This window comes from Lissotriton vulgaris, chromosome 4_1 (genome assembly GCF_964263255.1).
Source record: "Lissotriton vulgaris chromosome 4_1, aLisVul1.2, whole genome shotgun sequence".
Lineage (NCBI taxonomy): Eukaryota > Metazoa > Chordata > Amphibia > Caudata > Salamandridae > Lissotriton > Lissotriton vulgaris.
Genome location: NC_141691.1, coordinates 1,893,305,488 through 1,893,326,949, shown reverse-complemented (window position 1 = coordinate 1,893,326,949; position 21,462 = coordinate 1,893,305,488). Strand labels below are relative to the sequence as shown.

The 21,462-nt window shown below is 44.3% G+C and overlaps 1 protein-coding gene across 1 annotated transcript in view; it reads left to right on the top strand.

Moving 5' to 3' along the window:
* Nucleotides 1-21,462, top strand: part of ADCY8 (adenylate cyclase 8) — a 1,172,958-nt gene that overhangs the window by 845,912 nt on the left and 305,584 nt on the right. The window contains exon 9 of the mRNA XM_086966223.1: nucleotides 5,549-5,649. Within this exon, the coding sequence (XP_086822349.1) occupies nucleotides 5,549-5,649 (101 nt within the window). The remainder of the gene's footprint in view (nucleotides 1-5,548; nucleotides 5,650-21,462) is intronic.

Below are 21,462 nucleotides of genomic sequence, written 5' to 3'. Positions count from 1 at the left end.
TTTTCTGAATCGTTTTTGGCCAATATAGGTGTGGCAGGGTATACTCAGACATGAGTCCCTTTCTCACTGCACCATCAGGATTCAAGCAAGCCGGGCCGAAGACGGCTGAAATGCCAGAAACCGGTCCCCGGTAGCTTGTCTCCTTTCTGGTGAAGAATTGGCTTGGTAGTTTAGTCTGCCCTGTTCCCATGATGCACTGGGCCAGGGACAGACAGATTTGCATATAGCCAGGTTCTGAGCTGGGATGGTGCAGTGAGATAAATAATGGTGATGGATCAAGCCCTGATCTTTGGACTGGGTAAGAGTGGTCTGCTTAATTCAGACACTCTGTTCATCACCACCCCCTTTTCTGAATCGTTTTTGGCCACTATAGGTGTGGCAGGGTATACTCAGACATGAGTCCCTTTCTCACTGCACCATCAGGATTCAAGCAAGCCGGGCCGAAGACGGCTAAAATGCCAGAAACCGGTCCCCGGTAGCTTGTCTCCTTTCTGGTGAAGAATTGGCTTGGTAGTTTAGTCTGCCCTGTTCCCATGATGCACAGGGCCAGGGACAGACTAATTTGCATATAGCCAGGTTCTGAGTTGGGATGGTGCAGTGAGATAAATAACGGTGATGGATCAAGTCCTGATCTTTGGACTGGGTAAGAGTGGTCTGCTTAATTCAGACACTCTGTTCATCACCACCCCCTTTTCTGAATCGCGATGATTTCTTCAGCAATGCAGAGGAAATAGGTGTGGATGGGTCACGCTTCTCGAAGTTGCGTAACTTTCCCAGCTCCCAGCGGCCAACAGCCTCCAGAGGTCCAAAACAACATCAGGCACCTCTTAGCAGGTCAGAACACCCAGCAAGGAAGTTTAGGGGAGCTGGTGGTGAAGTCTTTGTGTCGCTGAGACTTCACAACAGGAGGCAAGCTCAGTTTCAAGCCCTTGGAGATCTTCCTCAAGCAGGAGACACAGCAAACAGCAAAGTCCTTTCTACTTTCCTTGACAGCAAGTAGCCACTGCAGGCCAACCCCAGTCAGCAAACAGCACAGGGGAAGTATTCGTCCTCAGCTACTCCGGCTCTTCTCCTTGGCAAAGGTTACTCTTCATTCCCAGCAGTAATCTAAAAGTCTGGGCCCCTCTTTTTATACAGTAAATCTCTTTGTTCTCTCCTGGCCCAGGACTCTTAGCCCAGTCCGAAACAGTTCTGGGGGAACTTTGCAAGTGTACATCAACCTCCATTGTCAGTGTGAGCCCTGACTTCAGACACACCACAGGGGGTGGAGCCATCATTGTGGCAGGCAGGCACAGCCCTATTCAGGTGCAGGCGCTTCTCCTTCCACCACTCCATGCAGACCAGGCCTATTCAGTCTAGCGCTGACTCATCCAGACTCTCTGGAGCCACTGCACATCCCCAGCCCCTGTCACTCCAAAACCAGACAGTCAATATATAAGCAAGAAAATACCTAAAAGATGCATTTTAACATTCTGAGTTTAGGCATACTAAACTTTTATATTCCTACTTTGTTCCCAGGGGGAGTTAGACTTATAAATTGTCATAATCAAACTCCCCATTCCATCCTATGGGAACAGATAGCTTTGCAATAGTGAAAAACAGAATTGACAGTATTTCACTATCAGGACATGCCACACACACCAGGGCATGTCCACCTTTCACACTGCACCCTGCCCATAGGGGTACCATGGGCCTACCTTCGGGGTGACTAAACATGTAAGAATAGGGACGGTTTGGGTTCTGGCAAGTGGGTGCACTTGCCAAGTCGTCATGCCAGTATTATACTGCACCCAGGCACTGCAATTGCAGGCCTGAGCTACATTTACAGTCTGCTTATGTGGGTGGCACAACCAGTGCTGCTGGCCCACTAGCAGCATTTCATTTACAGGCCCTGAGCACACACGGTGCACTGTACTAGGGACTGACTAGTAAATCAAATAAGCCAATTATGGAATCACCAATCCATAACAACAATTTACAAAAGGAGCATGTACACTTTAGCACTGATCAGCAGTGGTAAAGTGCCCGGAGTCCTAAACCACCAACAACAGGTCAGAAAAAAATACAGGAGGAAGGCAAAACTTCCTGGGATGACCCTGCAGAAAGGGCCAAGTCCAACACCTGCCCTTCAGAGATTCAAACTTAATTAAGTCTTAACTTTCTGTAGGTCCCAAAATCATCCTCTGGTTACTCCTGCTGTTCCCAGGCTTCCAGAGAGGTCTTGTAGGGGCTGGGCCAAGTCTCACTCTAAAAAGAGCTCATTATGTTAATAGATTTCCTCAAATGTTCGGATTCAATACTGATACTATTGTCAGCATTTTTTTGCCCATCTTAACCCTACCTAAAAAAGCAGATGTGAAAATCTGACACACACCTCTGATTGCTTGCAGCAATCAGGTATGGTAGGCATTCAATTGTATATGCAACAGCTTTAGTTCAACATCTATAATTTGAGACACTTCACCTGATATACATGTATATGTCTACTACCCACTTCAGAATACCCTCTAAGAAGAAAACTTACCCTTCAAAATAACAATTGTTCTGAAGCAGGGAAGCAAGAACATGCAAAGTCTACGACTATTCGGTACTACTGAGTAAAGAGAGTTCTCAGTACCACAGTAATGCATAATCACGTGTCTTGTTAAGGTATCATTGAAAGACTCTCGTGATAGAGTGGTGTTCTGAGCCAAATTGACATCTGGGTTACTCTTGCAACTTCTAAGACCTAGAGATGATCAAAGGGATGCATTATTGTTGCAGGCTGACCAATGCTGGCAGCATTGATGCCATACATCATAGATAATCCTGGAGTTGCTGCAACACCACCCGGTTCAAGCAGATTTGCAGATACATTCTCTGAAAGAGACACCGAGGCACAGATAGCTTCTTCTTCTTAGTAAGAAAGGGCGATTTGAATTTGATGACTATCTCTAGTTAGCCGGAAATTCCTTAATGTGTCAGAGTTCTTAAAGCCTCCATGCTCTTGGTTGTTTCTTAAAGATTATGACACAACACATATTCTGTGAGTTTTTCTCTTACATCGAAAGGTTTTATCATTTGAAATGTCATAAAATTTCCAATGTCCCCATCAAGTTGTATTTGAGAACAGCCAATACATTTAGAAAAAAAAATATTGCGTCCCCCCCATGGCACACTACTGAAAACCATTTTTCCACATGAAAACCTTTGGATTTTATTTTTATGTGTCATCAATTCAGCAACTAAGCTCTTGTGTTATTCAATAGAGACTCATTTGTAAATATTTTACTTTAATCTTCTTCCTCACCTCAGTGGTCTTCGAAACTGGACTAAAAGAACAGTTGAACCTGAGCCTTCTTATTAGGTAATATGGGAGAATCCAAAAACGGTGCAAATACCATTGGTTTGCTTCTCAAGTAAAGCCAGTAGGTGAAAGAATGCCACACTTTGGATGTACTGCCTTCACTGACTCCCAGTAAAATGTAAAAGTGAGGATTACACTTACATTTTTTCTCAATAATAAATGAAACGTTTTGGCATAGCGGATTCGCCTTTCTTGTGCCTTTAGACCCTCCCGCCCCCTACATTAGGGATGAATCCCTTATTCCTTGTTGACAGTAGTGCCCAAGGCTACACTACCATTCTTGGCGAACTTTGAGATCTGCTCCCACCCATTTGCTTTAGTCAGGCTGAATGCATCTGAAAGAATCTTCCTTCACACCTACACCGAGCCTATGAGGCCCTTCCTCCTCATCAAATGTATCTCCAGCTCCAAAGACAGGATTTCAATATCAACCAGTTTCAGCAGTGTCACATATGTGGTCACTCTTAACCTGGTGGGCTTACTCACATCTCGGTCCTGAAAAGTAGTTAATGGGATCTTTCTTTTATCAGTATACAAAACATACTCCTCTTCAGGAAACCTATACAAGGCTTTCAGACTAAAACGCATGTGTATCACGCCTGCCTTCAAAGTCGTACTTGCTGTCACTTTTGTTATGAGGAGGAGTGTAATTTCAAACACTTGAATTTTGTGCACTTGGGACATTATGGCAACATTGCTGGCTACTTTAAAAAGGTTTTCTGACTCTACCATCTAACCGATCAACTAACAGGGTCCTTAAACAATCTGGCCCCCTTGTGGCTGGCTTACGAGTGGTGGAGCATCTTACATAGGTCACAAATATAACCTTCTTATTCTTCTAGGCGAAATTGCACTTCTTTTTTATAAATTGTTTCTTTGGGATCTACTGAAATGTTCTGCTCAACGACTCTGCAGTATATCAGGAAATGAGGGCCTTAAAGAGCTCTACAATAGACAATGGTCAGCGTTAGATTCCTAACCCCGATATATGGGTGTAGATGTGATGATTTACACCAATGATTGTTGGTGTTCTTGGTTTGACAATGTGGACAGGAGACATCACTGTCCCTTGTCTGCATATGCTACACGTCCGCATCAGATCAGAAACTATTGTGTGAAAGAAGGGGGTGGAATAGCACTATCAATCAATCAATCAGAGCATTTATATAGCGCGCTACTCACCAGGAGGGTCTCAAAGCGCTAGGGGAGGGGGGTCCGCTACTGCTCGAACAGCCAGGTCTGAAGCTGCTTCCTGAAGGCGAGGTGGTCCTGGGTCAGGCGGAGGTGGGTCGGGAGGGAGTTCCAAGTCTTGGCGGCCAGGTAGGAGAAGGACCTTCCCCCTCTGGTGGCTCTTCGGAAGCGGGGGACGGCGGCGAGGGTGTGGCCAGTCGATCGAAGCTGGCGTGTGGGAGCGTAGAAGTTGAGGCGGCTGTTGAGGTATCCCACTAGCCTAGCATACCACTCTGTAAATTGTGAAATGTGTCTGACACTATATCTGTGCCAGTCCTTTGCACGGCCCATCCCAAATAGAGACTTTATGAAGAGGCAAATGCAGTAGCTTAGCAAGGATGCTATGGGCACTGGTGCAAGCAAGAAAAATGTCCCCTTTTGCTGCTGTTAAGGTAGTAAAACACAGCAATGCCCATGGTTCAATGGCCCATCAGGACTCTGGGCCTCAGTGCCACTGCAATGTTGCACCAAAATTAGATATGACCCAGGGTACATTTTTGCATAATTTAATTTGTGCCCACACAAGAAGTTGTGTGCTTATAGATCTTCTTTAAATTGAATCTCAATACGTTGACAAACATGTGTCCTTTGGACAGGGAAGCAAAAGTTCGAAAGAAAGAGCATTTGTTGCCTCTGAGATTACTGATGTTACAATTCAAAATGGTTGTCTCACCGTAATACAATCGCTGCGATGTGTGTTTTCCTCTGTTCTCCATTAGACCATGCCCAATTGTTGCAACACAAGCCAAGCACGACAAGCAATAGTTATAACGGCAATTAATTGTATTTTGGCTTTAGCTCACTTTGTGATGGTGTGTTGTGTGGGTTTATTTCCCTAAAGTTTCGTTTTTTTAAGACCCTGTCATGTACCAGATTTTCTTGCTAATTTCCCAGTACCTATGTTTAAAGCATAATTTATGTTTAAGCCACGTGCAATGTTGCAAACAATTAATATTTGTTTTTGTATTTCAGTATTCTCAAATGAGGGACGAAGTGTTCAAGTCAAACTTGGTGTGTTCTTTTATTGTTCTTGTCTTTATCACGGCTATCCAAAGTTTACTTCCTTCTTCCAGGTAAATACAAAGAGGAGAATCTCATTGATTGCCATAATACTGTCTTCACGAAAGGTCACCCTTATATGCAGAATTTAGGAACATCTTCCTCCTCAGAGGTATACGGAGGCGATGATTATTTTTTATTCCATAACAGCATTTGTAGTAGTCAAAGTAGCATCTGTTTGGCATTCACGCATTCATGTCATGTAATAAGAGACTATTTGAAAACTGTCTATGTAAAGCATGGGATTCCCGCCAAATCTGTAACTGTTGCCATACAATCTTGCATCGATTGTGCTCTGGTGCTGGGCAGTTTTGCACCAACAATCAATGTCAAACTCAAAATCAATTATCTTGCGCATAATGTTCTTGTGCTCAATGCAATTAGTGCAAAAGTTGATTTAGTGATGAATTAAAACTCCCCAGCACCAGCGCATAATTGTTATGCACCAGTGAAATATGTTTGATCTTTCCCACTGAGTACTGTTACCTTGGCTTGAGGATGTGAATCACGCCATGAATTTGCAATTCTGTGTGAATGCATTTACCTACATTTGGCTAAAACACTAGGGAAACTAGAGGAATAAATTGTTCATGATTCATGGGCATATGGGCCATGATTCAACAACATTTGGGCTGTTTTGACTGGCTATCCACTTTCGGGCTCTAATAGATGACCCTATTCACATTGGTGCAAAGAGCTCTATGGGAGGAGCATTCTGATTGGCTGCTTTCAGTCAGTCAGAATCATTCTGGGTATCCCACACCTACAAGGGCAACGTTTTAGAGTTCTGGGATGCCACATTCAATATGTACACAGCCTTTTACCTGTGCTTCTGCAAGAAATGCGATTTTTTTTCTAATTTATCTGCAGAGGGGACCTGGTCGTCTTTTCTTCTAAGTTTCACTCTGCAGATGAACTAAATAAAGGGCCGGATTTTGCCTAATTTGCTCTTCACTGGATGTGTTCACCAGTCCTGTTCACAAGGCATGGATTATGTTTAATTTATTCTGTCCTTCTCTGCACAGCAGATCTCAGCACATAGGGAAAGGTTCTGGATTTAAGCTATACAAGCATGCCTTATGGTTATTTTTTTCTCAAAAATCTTATGAAAAATATATCTTGGCTTTCCTTGTTTTCTCACCGTTTTTATCGATTAGGATTAATCCAAACTTGATCATGCAGTGATTTTCCACATGTAATAACTGAAGCTATACACAGTGGTACCTTGTGGACAGCAGGAACACTATATTAGAATTTAGTTCAGTTTGTTAACAGACATTTAAACATGTCCATGTGAGAGATGATGAAGGGTAAGAGAATGTAATCCAATTCTTCCATAATAACTGTACAGTTTCACATGAAATATAATGACTATTGTACTTCAATGTTTATAGATATTGTGAAATAATCTGTTTACCATGCATTTGATAAAATGTCAATAATCCATTGATACATATTTATGGCAAATGATGAAGAAATGAAGGAAAGAAGCAAGGAAGGAAGACTGTTATAATATGGATATAGTGTGCTACAACCCAGATAAAGGGTGTCACTTTTCAGCCTTTTCTTAGCTCCTGGAGGAAAGAAAAGAGAAATTAAACGTAATAACTGCCAGCCAAAACAGTTTGTCATGGGCCAAGATGTGACTTTCTGGCCTTTAAGCCTCCTTTCTTTAGATGATTATGATGGAAAACCATTTGTGTTGATGAAAAAAAGATCTTCGCAGTCTTGCACGTTATGTTGTGCTGGTGCAGGAGTAGTAGGGGGATTAGTTTTAGGCATTTACCGGCCTACGGATGTTAAGAATCTAGGGACTTGTGGTGCACTTTATCCAGGTTTGCTGGGAGGAAACCATGGGGATTTGGTCATGTTGGGTTCACAGATGATACAGTAGAGCTGTGTCTTTTAAATATCTTCGGGCCAAGCCCGGCCCGTGCCGGGCGTTATACTGGGGCGGTTATGTCAGGCAGGGGAGGGTCAGGGTGGGGGGGGTTGTAAAATGCGGGATATGGACCATTACAGGTAAGTACTGATAAAATAAATAAAACGAATTTCGTTGCCCACACTGCATCACATTTGGCGATGCAGCGTGGGCAACAAAATTCGTTTTATTTATTTTTATGGGTACTTACCTCTAATGGTCCATATCCGGCATTTTACAACCCCCCACCCTGACCCTCCCCTGCCTGACGTCACCGCCCCAGTATAATGCCCGGCACAGGCCGTGCCTGCTTCAGGCAATCTTATGGTGTCTGATTGAATCACAGGTGCTACGGGAGGGTTTTTTAAAGACTTGACCTTTGGACGTTGCAGACTGGGTTCCTCCTACAGGGGTTTCATATCATGTAATAGGCCGGATCATAGAAATAGACAACCTTGGGAGGAAAGCGAGAGGTTTTCCATGCAAAGCAGTATGAATACCAAACAGAAGGCCCAATTCACAAAGCATAATAGTAAATATGCATTCCCTGCTTTACATCTATGTAGATTTACTACTTTCTGGAATTAAAAAAAAAGTATTGAATAACATTGAATAAGCACTGAAAGCTGCGCCTGCTGCATGTCTCCAGGTGTTTTTCTCGAGAGTTACCCACAAAAAAATGGAATAGGAGGACATAAAAATATCTAGTGCGGGGGCCACACAGGAAAAACACAACGCTTGTTAAAATTACACTCACCCACTAGTAGTGGCATGCTTCATCGTAGGGCTTGCTAACAACATCCCTGCGCAGACCAATGCCTGGGATGGAGCATCGGTATAGGGAAGACAATACATACACATTCGTTAGGGGATCTTTTGGGCAGCACTACAGCAAAACTGTGATTAGAACTAGCTTGAAAGAGTCCCTAAGTACCTTTGTTCATGGACCTCCTGTTTAGGATGAAAAGATTAAGAAAGAATGATGAAAAGGGGGAACTATTACCCCTTCATCCCTCCTGTCTGTAGATTGTCAACATATTTTGCCTGCCTCATATTACCAAAAGGGGTCAACCGGCCTTCCTCAGGACTACAGATCCCACAATGACAGTATTACCCTACCTGGAACTTCTGGTCAGGGAGAGAGAGTCAATTCTGTTTTTTATTAGTAATCACCTTTGGGATACTCCTGCAATGGCACATAACACATAAGTGGACAAACAATGTGTTTTCCCTCACTTAGTAAGACACTCACCCTAATTTAAAAAAGGAGAACCGATTCAATCATGGTTCCTTAAACGATGGTCATAGCCCTTTATTTCCAAGGCACAACCAAATTGCTAAATCTCTTACTTCATGCAAAAATAATAATGAATGCAGGTATTCCAACACAACACTCATGCCCCACCCATGGGTGGTGAAGAAATAGGGACAAATCAAATGTTAAAATATGCTTACCAAGTTTCACTGTTCCATCCTCTGAAATTGGTGTTCAATCAGGAGCATCTCCCTGTTGTCACACACTATTTACACAATGACAACAATCACATTATTCAAAATCCAGCACAGTCTTTGTGAGGTATGTAGTTGTATCATAGTACAGCGTAGTGTGCCCCAGATCAATTCAATTGCTTTCTTACGTGGTTCACCACAGTCGCCTTCAATCCGTATCTCAGATGTCTAAAGTGACTGCTTACTTTCCATAATTCCATAAGGGCTTCTCCCGTCAACACAGTATTGATGGTATCGCCTGGTAAATTTGAGCCAGTGGGAACCCCGATTAACCTGGGGCTCTAAAAAGCTGAGGACCAGTATGCTACTCCCATTTGCCTGGTGCCTGTATCAGACTGTAACTCCCAAGAAGTCCAGCCCTTGGCTAAACCATTCTCCCCCTGGTTCCTCAAGGCAGCTGTACTCACATCCTCAAGGGTATGACCCTGCCCATATGTGCCACTCATCTCACCTTGTAGGTGCTGGCTTCCCACTGTCTCTCAGCTACATCCACTCACTCCAGATCACATGACCCCGTTCTCCGGTCACGTGATCCCTGTGGGGCAGCACAGAGACGGCTCAGGCAAGAGGAAAAATCCACCACCAACTATCAAGGGGGCCCTGTAGACACAATTCTGATGTAACAATCGGAGGGAACCGCTTGCCTATGGATTAGGTTGTATACTTATACCTAATCTATCAAAACTCATAGAAGGGTTCTTCACCAGCTTCATTGGAAATCGCAGAGGATCGGAAATTATGATACTACCAGCTTCCAACTGTTCTCAAAGTGCTCTGTACGAAAGCAGTAGCTTCCTCACTCAAAGGGATCTAATTAGCAAGTAGCTCCACCCAACAATTAAAGTCTATTAGGTAGCCGGCAAGGAATGTCATCGTTGATGCCAAACTCATTACTATGGACCAGATAGATCAACTTCTGTTCTCGTATCAAAAGGAAGTTTTTTACATCCTTAATAGTGCCAGGGATATTGGGCTTATCCAATACTGTCCAATAAATATGTGTGTTGTGAATTTGGTCATAGTTTTCTGACACCTGATGCTAATTTTATGTTCCATAATTCTGAACGTTAGTTTACGGGCCATAATACTTACGAAGAGGTGGTAACATGGGCACCAGATCAAGTAAATAACATTGTCTGAGTCAGAATCTGTATGTTTGATCTGGATCCAGGGGTACCTCAAGCCGAGGCAAGCAGCACATATGGCAGCATTGTACCCTTGAGCACGTAGGTATGGTTCCTTTGAGGAGTCAGAGGGAGAATGGTTTGGCCAAGGGCAGGACTCCTGGGGGTTACATTTACCACACGATTATATCCGTCTGTGTGTTGATGTCCCTTTTAGGAATTATGAAAAATAGGATGGGCACTTTAGACATCCCTGATATGGACTGAAGGCCTCTTTGATGAAACGAGTATGCGGGTAATTGTTTCTTTCTAGGACGCAGAATATGTACTATGATACAACTATATACCCCGCAAAGAACTGTGTTGGATTTTGAATAATGTGACTGTTTTCCTTGTGTAAATAGTGTGTGACTACAGGGAGATGCTCCCGTGAGCACACCAGTTTCGGAGGATGGAAAAGTAAAACTTGGTAAGCGTATTTTAACTTTTCATTTGTTCCTATTTCTTCACCACACGTGTAGGGCTTGAATGTGGTGTTGGAATACCTGCATTCACTATTATTATTGCATGGAGTGAGAGATTTTGCATTTTGGTTGCACCACTGGTAATAAAGGGCTCTAACCATTGTTTATGGAACCATGATTGAATGGGTTCTCATTTTTTTAAATGAGAGTGAATGTCATGCTAAGTCATGATAACCGAATTGGTTATCTCTCCCTGAACGGAAGCTCCAGGTAGGGTGATAATGTCATTGTGGGGTCTGTAGTCCCGAGGAAGGCCGATTGACCCAATTGAGGCAGCTGAAACATGTTGACAGTCTGCAGACAGGAGGGACGAAGGGGTAATAGTTCCCCCGTTTCATCACCATCATTAATCTTTTAATCCTTGCCAAGAGGTCCATGAATAAAGGTACTTAAGGACTCTCTCAAACTAGTTATAATCACAGTATTGTCTTCCCAAACCCTTTGCTCCATCACAGGCATTAGTCTGCGCAGTGATGTTGTTAGCAAGTTCTACGATGAAGCATGCCTCTACTAGTGGGTGAGGGTCATTTTAACAAGCTTTGTGTTTTTCCTGTGTGACACCCGCACTAGATATTTCTATGTCCACCTTTTCCTTTCTTTGTGTGTGAGTTTAGTGGTCCAGGAGGGTGGATTAGAAGAGCGACCTCTTTCTCCTTTGATTTGTGTGTGGTAATTCTGGAAATGTCATGTGGCATTCTCCACTGGATCCTATTCCCACCATGAACAGTTATCCAATGCAGAGAACTCCACACAACAAGCCTTATTAACAAAAGCATTCATGGGTATGGGAAGTAGTAAAGGAGTACTAATTCACTTACTCTTCCGTGCCTTTGTGAATCAGCCCAAAAATGTCAAACTCTTTGTTAGTAAAAGTGCAACCAAGCCACATTCTTTTCAGTTTATATTAACTGTATGTGACTATTTCATGAATTTTCCAATGTAATTGTCCATTTCAGATGTTTTGGGGACAATTTCACAAATACATGTAAGATTACATGAAAAAGTACTGTAAATCATTATCAGGAGGGAATAGAATCCCCCGTGCAAATGAGAGTCCCTTTTTTCCCTCCTTGGTGATTTGTTTTCACTGCTGCAAAACTCTGCCATACCCCCCTGTCAAATCTGGGTGTGATACATTCTGATTTCCACCCTGGAAGGCTGGAAAGGGATGTATTTGCACCAGTACTGGCCTGCAATTAAAAATCCATTCCTTTCAAGGTGGAAAGGGGAATGAGAGCAGTTTGACAGTGTTAACATCGTCCATGTTTTTGGGGGTTCACACACTTCAAAGACTACTCATGCCTAAGAAAACCCATTTTACCACTCTTTCTTTGGGATTTACGAGTGTGAAGAACTCCACACACATGGCTAAGATTTACACACACATGTAAATTGGCTTATGCGTATCAAGAATCATTTTGTGAATTCCTGACAGGAGTAAAAAAGATAATTTTGGTTATAAACCTATACTTACGACTGAATTTATGGTTGTAAATAAGGCCCAATGTGTTTAGTGGTGATTTCTCTTTTGTTTGCATCCAACCAAGGTCCATTACCACAGGCATTGGATGTGACATCAATGATCGAATGAGAACCATGCTTGAGAGTTATGCCCTCTCAGAAGCTTGATTCGTGTTTTGGCTGGGAGCGCCAGGGATAAGTAGTCAGGAGTGGTGTTGCTGCTGCAAGTATCATGGAAATTTGAGACTTAACTAGCACAGGGGTAAAAGCCCCTAACTAGCAAAGATAATGAAGCCCATTTTTAGGACCATGTTTTGTTAACGGGTTGTAAGAAAACAACAGAAATTATCTGTTATCTACACTCTTTAGCTAAATAATAATAAATATTACCTCGTCCTCAGTTTTTTCCAAGCATTGTAAATAGTTGTAATCTTACCCTAGTTAATATTACTCAATGGACTGACTCAGGAGGAATGGAAATCTGAGTCAGTGTTGTAGTGATCCAAGTGATGAGCGTTTACCTCACTGAGCTTTCTTGCTTCTCGAGGAATTTCAGAAATATTTGATCCACTCGACACGTGTGCAGGATTTCTTCCTTCAAGCCATTAAATTGCATACAGTTATGGTGAATCCAGTGTTGGACATGTCTACAATACATTGCCACATTGGATCCTCCCTTATGTATCCTGTATGGTGTGAATGGGTATTGTTGCGTGGGTGTGCTCTTGTTGATGCATGCCAATAGGGCCATGTAGTTATTTGAGTACACCAGTGAGAGGGCTGCTCCCTGGTGAACCCCACTGATGATACTGCTGCCTTTTAGACAAACGGGCCAGGTTTCACTTGGTGTCTGAGATTTTTCAGGATGGAACCGAACCCATTCCAATGGTCTCTGCCAACTGGTTTAGCAGCAGCCAAGACAATGCTATCAAAGGCACCGAGACCTCTAGTAGCATGTACACACACATATTGCCTCTTAATGGGTTGTAAAACCTCTACCATGATACTTAGGTTCATTTTGATTGGAGTTGAAACTCCCACTGAGTTTTGTAACTGCTATGCCTCATACGAACAGGAAAATGTAATATTGCGAGGTTATGACACACCAGTGTTTCACACAGCGGTATCTATTTGTACCAATGCACAGTGACCACCTGGCATTGCGCTCTATAAATAACGCAGCCCTAGTGTTGCTGTTTCCATCCCTTGGCATAAGCCAGATATGACAAGACTGGAGAGTGCACCATCACGCCCAGTGTTTTCGCAATGCCAAACAGGCCAGATGTGGGTCTGCAGCGGGACAAGATTCCAGGATCTACCTTTGGATGTCAAGAAGGACAGGGATAACGGAGTAGTTGGGTTTTTATGGAGTCACCAATTGAAAGATAAGCATTGCCTTTGAGATGCAGGAAAACAAGCATTTTAAAGCAGACACTTATATTAATAGGAGCTTTCTAGGTATTTCTTATTTAATTAACTTGGTGTCTCTTCCTCTGTTCCATAGTGCCATAGGTGTGAAATACAGTGTCCGCAGTTGGCGAAAGGCGCATTATAGACCCCCAAAAGATTTCAAATTTAATGAGATTGTGAACATCGGTCCCTGTTTCTGTGCAGCCAAAGCCACCCACTGCTAACCTTGGTGTAGAACGTGTTAGAAAAGTAAATTAAAAGCTATAATAGCGGTTTCAATATTTAGACTATTCTTGATGTCCCACTGTGGTTACCGTGCAGCACTGCATGGTTCTTTAAATCTGCCCCATCTGTGAAGCCGCCTCCATGGTGCAGAGAGTGGGCCTTATTGTCTTGTAGATAATAATCAGGGCTGACTGCAGAGGGAAAGTTCCTGCTTTGTGTAGGGTGATTACGTATATACTGCGAATTCTTCAACATATATTCGACAGATTCTCCAACTTCATTTCTCCATAAAAAAAAATGCAAGTGTCCTGTCCCTCATGTAAAACGCCATTGTTCCACAGTATACATCTTCAGATTAATGACGATTAAAAATAAAATAAGTAAAAAAATATGAAATGCGGTCCAGTCAGTGACATCTGGCACGGAAGCCCAAAAGGCTGAGTAAGTCAAGGTCATCCCTAAAGTACACTGCTTTTCACAGCTTAGAGATGGCATGAAGGCAGGAGATGACAGAGCCTAGAAAAGAGCGGAAATAGCTTAGAAAGAATGTTGCTGGCATGTCAATCCCGTGACAGGAGCATGACCATCTGTCACGCTGTCCCCTAGGCCGTCGTCTAAGAAAAATCAGTGCACAAGCTTGTGACATTGGGCATAGTGTGTTGTAGGGAGCGGAAATTTCCATCCCTGGAGGAAAAGAGGGCAGAGTGCAACATCTGTCCGCCCCTCCTTCCTTCAGTGTCTTAAGTTTTCGGGCCCACTAAGACCTTGAATACAAGGGCTTCTGAAAATAGTAGGGTATCGCATTGTTGTATATTGGTATCTATATAGCAATTACCATACCCCTTGCATACGCATAAGAATGGCACCTGCTAAATACCCATACCAGGAGGTACGAAATTTATTGGACCCAGGAAACGATTTCTATTCAGAGTTTTCCCCTGGATGGTGTATAGGTACATACAGAATCTGAGCCTACCCCCAAAACTGTAGCTGGGTCCTACGTGCTATTTACTGTGAGCAGACGCAAACACACGCACAAGGACACACGTACATTAGACTAATAAAATTCTCTTTCTTCATCTCCTTGGAACTAATAAAGATCTCATAATACAATGACACAGGCCTCTGTTCTTGAGTTTCTCCTTTGCATGAAAAATGCAAAATATATTTCCCCCAAAATGTTGGCTCTCGGCTGCCCTCTAACATCTAAATGCCAATTTTTAGATTTCGCGCTGTGCCTGTGAAATCTATTATATTCAATATATCTTAAAAGGGGCTTACATCCAGCATTCACTTCTTATTTGTGCAAATGCTTGTCACTTTAGATTTCCTTCGTTTCTATTGGTTGTAGCATTCGATTTCCTTTTCTTTTGGGTGTGTTTTTCTAATTCGTATCCTGTGGCCCAAATTCTCGTCACCTTCCATGGCTGGAACTTCTTTTATTAGGTTAAGGCTGGGGACTCCTTTAAACTAATGTTTGCATACTTTCGCCAATGCATTTGAAGAATTGTTTTTCTGCCAGCATGCACGGCTGCTTTTTTGATAATTTAATCACACTTTTTCTTTGCCCATTGAAAGCGTGCTTTCGCTGCAGTATTTGAAGGGAGAAATATTTTTCTGGTAGCATGCACAGCTACTTAAACTTTTATTATTTAATAGCTCATTTCCCTGGCTGCACGCATTTAAAGGATGCTTGACTTCTGCATGTTTTTTCCGATGTCTTTGATTTGAACTTTGTGATGTTCAGCCGACCAAGATTCGAACCTGGCTCCCCAGCATGCTTGTCCCCTCCTCCCCGGAACTCTTGCCCAGTTGCACAGCTTGACCTCATGTGCCAACAAAGAGAAACGCTGTTCAAATGTTCAAGCTACTTTTATGTTAAGCGACTGTACTTTCTAATAGTGTACAATGTATATTTTTGCATCAATTATATTTCATATGTTTGTGGATCTGATCATTTTGCGTGTGTTCGATATGTAGGGGTAGATTTATGTTAACTGGTGCATCCCCAGGGATGCGCCAGTTAAGGTGCGCCACAGTGCGCCACGGCTCCGCCACCCATGGTGCGCCGCATTTATAATGCGGCGCACCATGGTGCAAAAACGGCACAGATGCGTGACGCATCTGTGCCGGAAAGGTGGCGCATTGCTGGAGTTGCGTCGCAAGCGCGTCGTAGCTCCAGCAAGGCTCGGGGGTGCCCCATCTTCACAATGCTGCGTCAAGACCTATGCCTGCTTCAAGCAGGCGCTGGGTTTTGACGCAGCATTGGCCTGAAAGTGACTGAGTGAAATCTCATAGATTTCACTCAGCCACTTTCAGGAGGCGTTCCTGCGCAGGAACGCCCCCCCCCACCCTGCACAGGAATGCCTTCTTATGGCACAGGGCTTTACAACGTGACACATCTCCTAGATGCGTCACGTTGTAAATAGGGCGCATTGTTTGCGCCGCCGTTGCGTCAAATAAAGTGACGCAATTGCGCCGCAAAGAGGCGCAAGGGCATCATAAATCTGCCCCGAAGTGTCTTCAGAGTATGGTGGAGATGGTGGCGCACCAGGAGCATAGAGCCTGAGAATCAGCCTAACCGCAATGGTATTTTATTTAAATATCTTCCAAATTGCGAATTATAACTTCTGCAATGAATACTGCAGTTTGGCAGAATAATGTTGCATTATTTGACAGAATGCGATAGTTCAGCAGTGTTCCACGACACACACTCTATTTTTGTGTGCAAAAACGACAACTGCAATTGTGTGCATTCCAAGGGGCAGATTTATGAGGCCCTTGCGCCACGTTTACGCCGCTGTTGCGTCACGCAAGGCGGCGTAAACGTGGCGCATCCCTACGAACGATTTACAACGTGACGCATCTAGGCAGATGCGTCACGTTGCAAAGCCCTGCGCCGCTTGTGGGCGTTCCGGCGCAGGGTGGGCGTTCCGGGGCAGGTGCGCCTCGCAAAAGTGGCTGAGTGAAATCTATGAGATTTCACTCAGTCACTTTTAAGCCAATGCTGCGTCAAAAGCCTGCGCCTGCTTGAAGCAGGCGTAGGTCTTGATGCAGCATTGTTAAAATGGGGCACCCCCGAGCCTTGCTGGAGCTGCGTCGCGCTTGCGACGCAACTCCAGCAATGCGCCACATTTCCGGCACAGATGCGTCACGCATCTGTGCCGTTTTTGCACCATGGTGCGCCGCATTATAAATGCGGCGCACCATGGCTGGCGGAGCTGTGGCGCACTGTGGCGCATGTTAACTGGCGCATCCCTGGGGATGCGCCAGTTAACATAAATCTGCCCCCAAGTGTTTGAGGGTCCACCAGATGTCATCCCCCTCGGTTTGAGCTTCACTTCCTGCATCCATTTCATTACATCCAACAATTACAATGCATGGGGCCATATTATCAAGAACAGGCCTAACATTATCACCGCTTTAGCGGCAGGAAACTGCTGCTAAAGCGGCAGTAAGGGGCTTGATAATATGTTCTGGAGAATTCCAATAGAAGCCCAGGTTTGTTGTCTTTCCTACCAGAATTTAGGCTTCTATTGGAATTCTCTAAGGCATATTATCAAGCCCCTTATCGCCTGTTCTTGATAATATGGCCCATAGTGTCTCGCCTAAATCTACTTTCACACTACGCATACTCCTAGTTTCTCAGGCAAGAGTAAATACACTTTGTTAACTTCTATATAGTATTTTTTTTTTACCTTTCCTCTATTCCTATGAGATGTACGTTTGTTGGAGGAGCCGTCGCATTTCACTTAGTTCTCCCTTGAGTCCTATTTAACAATATGTGATTTGTTTTCAGGGGAGAGCTGCCAGCCATTGTAGTGTTTTTGTTCTCTTTGTTTATTTAGGAGAGCAGATGTGATTCCTTGCATCTTTCCATAATCATGGCGGCTCGCAGTGAGCACGGTGCTTTCTTTGAGAGTCTAGCAGGCAGTCCTGCATTTTGTGATACAGGAGTGAGAGTGTTTTGGAGGCAGTTGTGGAAATCAGTCTCTCCTCAGTCCCTATGAGGTGCATGTACGGCAACAAACCGAGCCCACATCGCTTCCAAAACTTGCAGGGAGTGTCAAATTGTGCATATCTCTATGAGAGTTAAATTTCTCAGGGTTGTGACCCTGGAAAAAACACCGTTCATAGCTGTTTTTTTAAACCGTAATTTTAGAAAGGACTGGCACGATTCACATACATGCTCTCTCCTCTGAATTCTTTCAGTTTATCCTCTACGTTTTCATTCTGGAGTGTTTGGTCTGACCCAGTCATCCATTTGATGATTGTATGTGCCTTTTAATCGGTGTCATATCTATGGTGTTTTCAAGCAATCTCTATTCTCTCTCACTCGCCTGCCATTGGGTTTATATTTTTTGATGCTCCTGGCTGCTTTCTCTCTGTGTCAAATCACTTGTCGTTGTCACGCCACTGGTATTTTATTAATACTTGAGTAGTTTCACTCCCTATTGGCATTCCTCTCTTCTCTCTCTTTCTCTTCTATTTACTCTATCACTGTTATTTCAGTGCGCTTTCTCTTTATGCCAGTCCACTGTCCTGTATCTCTGCATTTCCTCTCCACTATTCCCTAACTCCTCCGAGCTCTTTCAGTGTCATCTATATGTACTCTATTAATTGTCACTCCTCATCATATTCTCATTTTTATTCTTTTGTCGGGTCTCTTGCTTCTTGCTACGTTGCTATCAGTCACTCCCTCTACTTCATGGCCGCTTTTCTGCCATTTAGTTTACCTTCACCTGCTCCTAATCACCTTGTTAACACTTATCCTAAACTTACAACTAAAAAAATTAATAATATTCGCATAGGCGAAATCGATTGCATTTACCAATGCTTGTCTGTTCTTGTAGCATGCAGACTATAGCGACGTTTCAACCAAGTGCCTCTCTGTACAGAGCATTTTGAGAGATGTTTTGGCACTTCACTGAGCATTCGCATGGCTTTGCAAATCCTCAGAAACTAGGAAGTGCTACAGCATCCGGGTCAATCACTACTACAGTTTTCATTAACACCGTCTTTCAAATCTGAGCACAGATCCCTATGGCCTATAAATCGAGAAAACTATGCCACTCCCAACCTTAGGTGGAAAGGGGCAGCTCATTGGAAACAAAGCTACCCATTCAGTACATGGATTTCTTCCTATTAACTGTTCATCGCTGCCATGGCAGGTTTTATTTCTGGAACTACAGTGAAAAACGTATGGCAACAAAAAGACAATGTCTTGACCACACACCACATGGAGGGGTATATTCTCAAGAATGTGTGATAACCATTGCAAAAGCAACTTAACGCAACTCTCAACATCGCAGTCTATCGCGGGAAAATTACGCTGTGTTAACTAAGTATTCTCAACACGGCGGTACCATGCGATAGTCTCCAGATAAAGCGTCAAACGAGCGCGTTAAAATCAATGCCACACCGCAAAATGCGAAACAGGAATGCAAAAAAAGTTGCGATGAGGCCAATCATGATACATAAATCAGCCAACCAGCGACAAGCCTGCAATTCACACGCTTCAGGAGAGAAAAATCACCATAAAAGTAGAAAAATACCAGACAAAAAATGCCAAACAACAGCGAAGCACGATGGATGTTACCGGTGCAAGAACGGAGGAGAACCAGAACCCCACAAGCCCCCCGTAGGAGCAGCCTGGGGCCTCATGGTCAGGGAAGGGCAAGGAGAAGAAGAGTAGGAAGAAGCGATTCAATCCGCAGGAAAACATGATCCTGATAACGGAGGTGGTAGAACGGCATCAACTACTGTTCGTCACCTCCAATGTGTCATTGCCAACTAAAAATGGACTATGGCAGGTCATCGTTGACAAGGTGAATGCAGTGGGAGTGCTGAAGAGGACTGTGGAAGAGGTCAAGAGGCGCTGGAATGATGTCAAGCGCAAAACCAATCTGAAACTCGCAAACAACCGGAAGGCAGGAATGCAGACTGGAGGTGGGAGTCCTGCGCCACTGGAGGAACTGGACTGGAACTGGAGGAAATGATGTCAACAGTCATCAGTGAGGACACGGTGGCAGGAGTTGGGGGAACAGACTCTGCTCAACATGACCGGACACAACAGCACCAGGGTGAGGGACTCGGGGGACAGGGGGAGATGGGCACAATGGCACACATGCAAAATTAAGTATAGCACATCTGCGGACAAACCATGCCCCAGACCACCAACTCCCACCAAGAGACCAATGTACCCAAGCATGCAACATCTCAGCACTGTACATGCATGGATGTCAAAGGTATACAGCATGAAAGGGATAAGGGGCAGAAAAATCAGAGCTGCAGGGGCGCCTCCCCCAAAATGCAGCACACACACATAACATGCAGAGCACATCAACATTGACAACAATGTGGTACACACCACAACACGTCCACAACAGAACACAGGACACATGGTGCCACTTGGATGTAGACACTGGCCAATCAAATGTAACATTGCAGGGAAATGTGAGTTGATAATGTACAAGTACAAACACACACATGATGGTTGCCGAAATGTCCACTGTCCCACATCAAATAGGCAGCTCCTCCCAAACAACCACAATGTGCACAGTGTACACAGTCATGCAGTCTGTATGAAAACATGTACAATGTGACAACATACATGTGGACACATTGTTAAACTGCATTTCCCCTTCACATTGCAGAGGGAGAATCAACACCTCCTGCAGAGCAGCCCAATCCTCTCTACTCTGATGACGAAGCGGACCACCACAGCTTCTACTCCGATGCCCTCCAACAGCTCCTGGAGAGCCTCCGCACCCCACTTTCAGGAGCTGCGCAGCCCAGCAGCTACGAGGTGACCCCACCCCCTGCACAGACCACACAGCTGGCAGCACTCACCACCACGGCTGCCTCCCAGGACCCCCATGAAGAACACATGTCCTTCCACTGCTGTGTGTTGGGGTGCCAGGAGCAGCTGGCTGAACAGATGCGGGTTGGTTTCAACAAACAAGATGCCATACGTGGGTGTCTAAGTCCCATCAGGGACCACTCAAAGTCCCTAACGGACACCCACAGTCTGCTCCATGCTCTCCAATGGACCATGGCTGCCATCCCTGGAGCCTTGACTCAGAGACTAGAACAACTGTCCAGTCAGAGTGGCTCTAGTGATATCACACGGCAGTTGGGAAACATGCAGAGGTTAATGGAGACCATGGAGCAGGCGAATGTGGAAAGAGCGGCGCCACGGCTGCACATCATGAGTGGTACCTGGGTTCCTCAATGACCTCAAAACTATCCTCATGGCATTGCTGCCACAAAGCCAGGTGCTGATGCATGCTGCAGCTACCACTACATCCACATCTCCACTCCCTTTAGTGTCTGTGCCACACAGTGCGGCAGACATTCCACCTCCAGCTCCTGAGGTGTCACTGCCACACAGTGCTAGGGAAAGGCCAGCACCACCCACGAGTGAGGCACATGAAACAGCAGAAGACGAAGATGCGGATGAAACCGCTTTACTGGTATGAAGAAAACTGTAGCATTCATCTTCACCATATGGCCTGTTTCTGCTTGGTTCTGCCCTCTGCATCATCACCTTTCACTGTCCTCCGATGCACTCTGCGACACTCACCTTGGATCTCAACATGGACTGTCATATTCTGTTTGATCAACAATGACACAGCAATCAGACTGCAGACT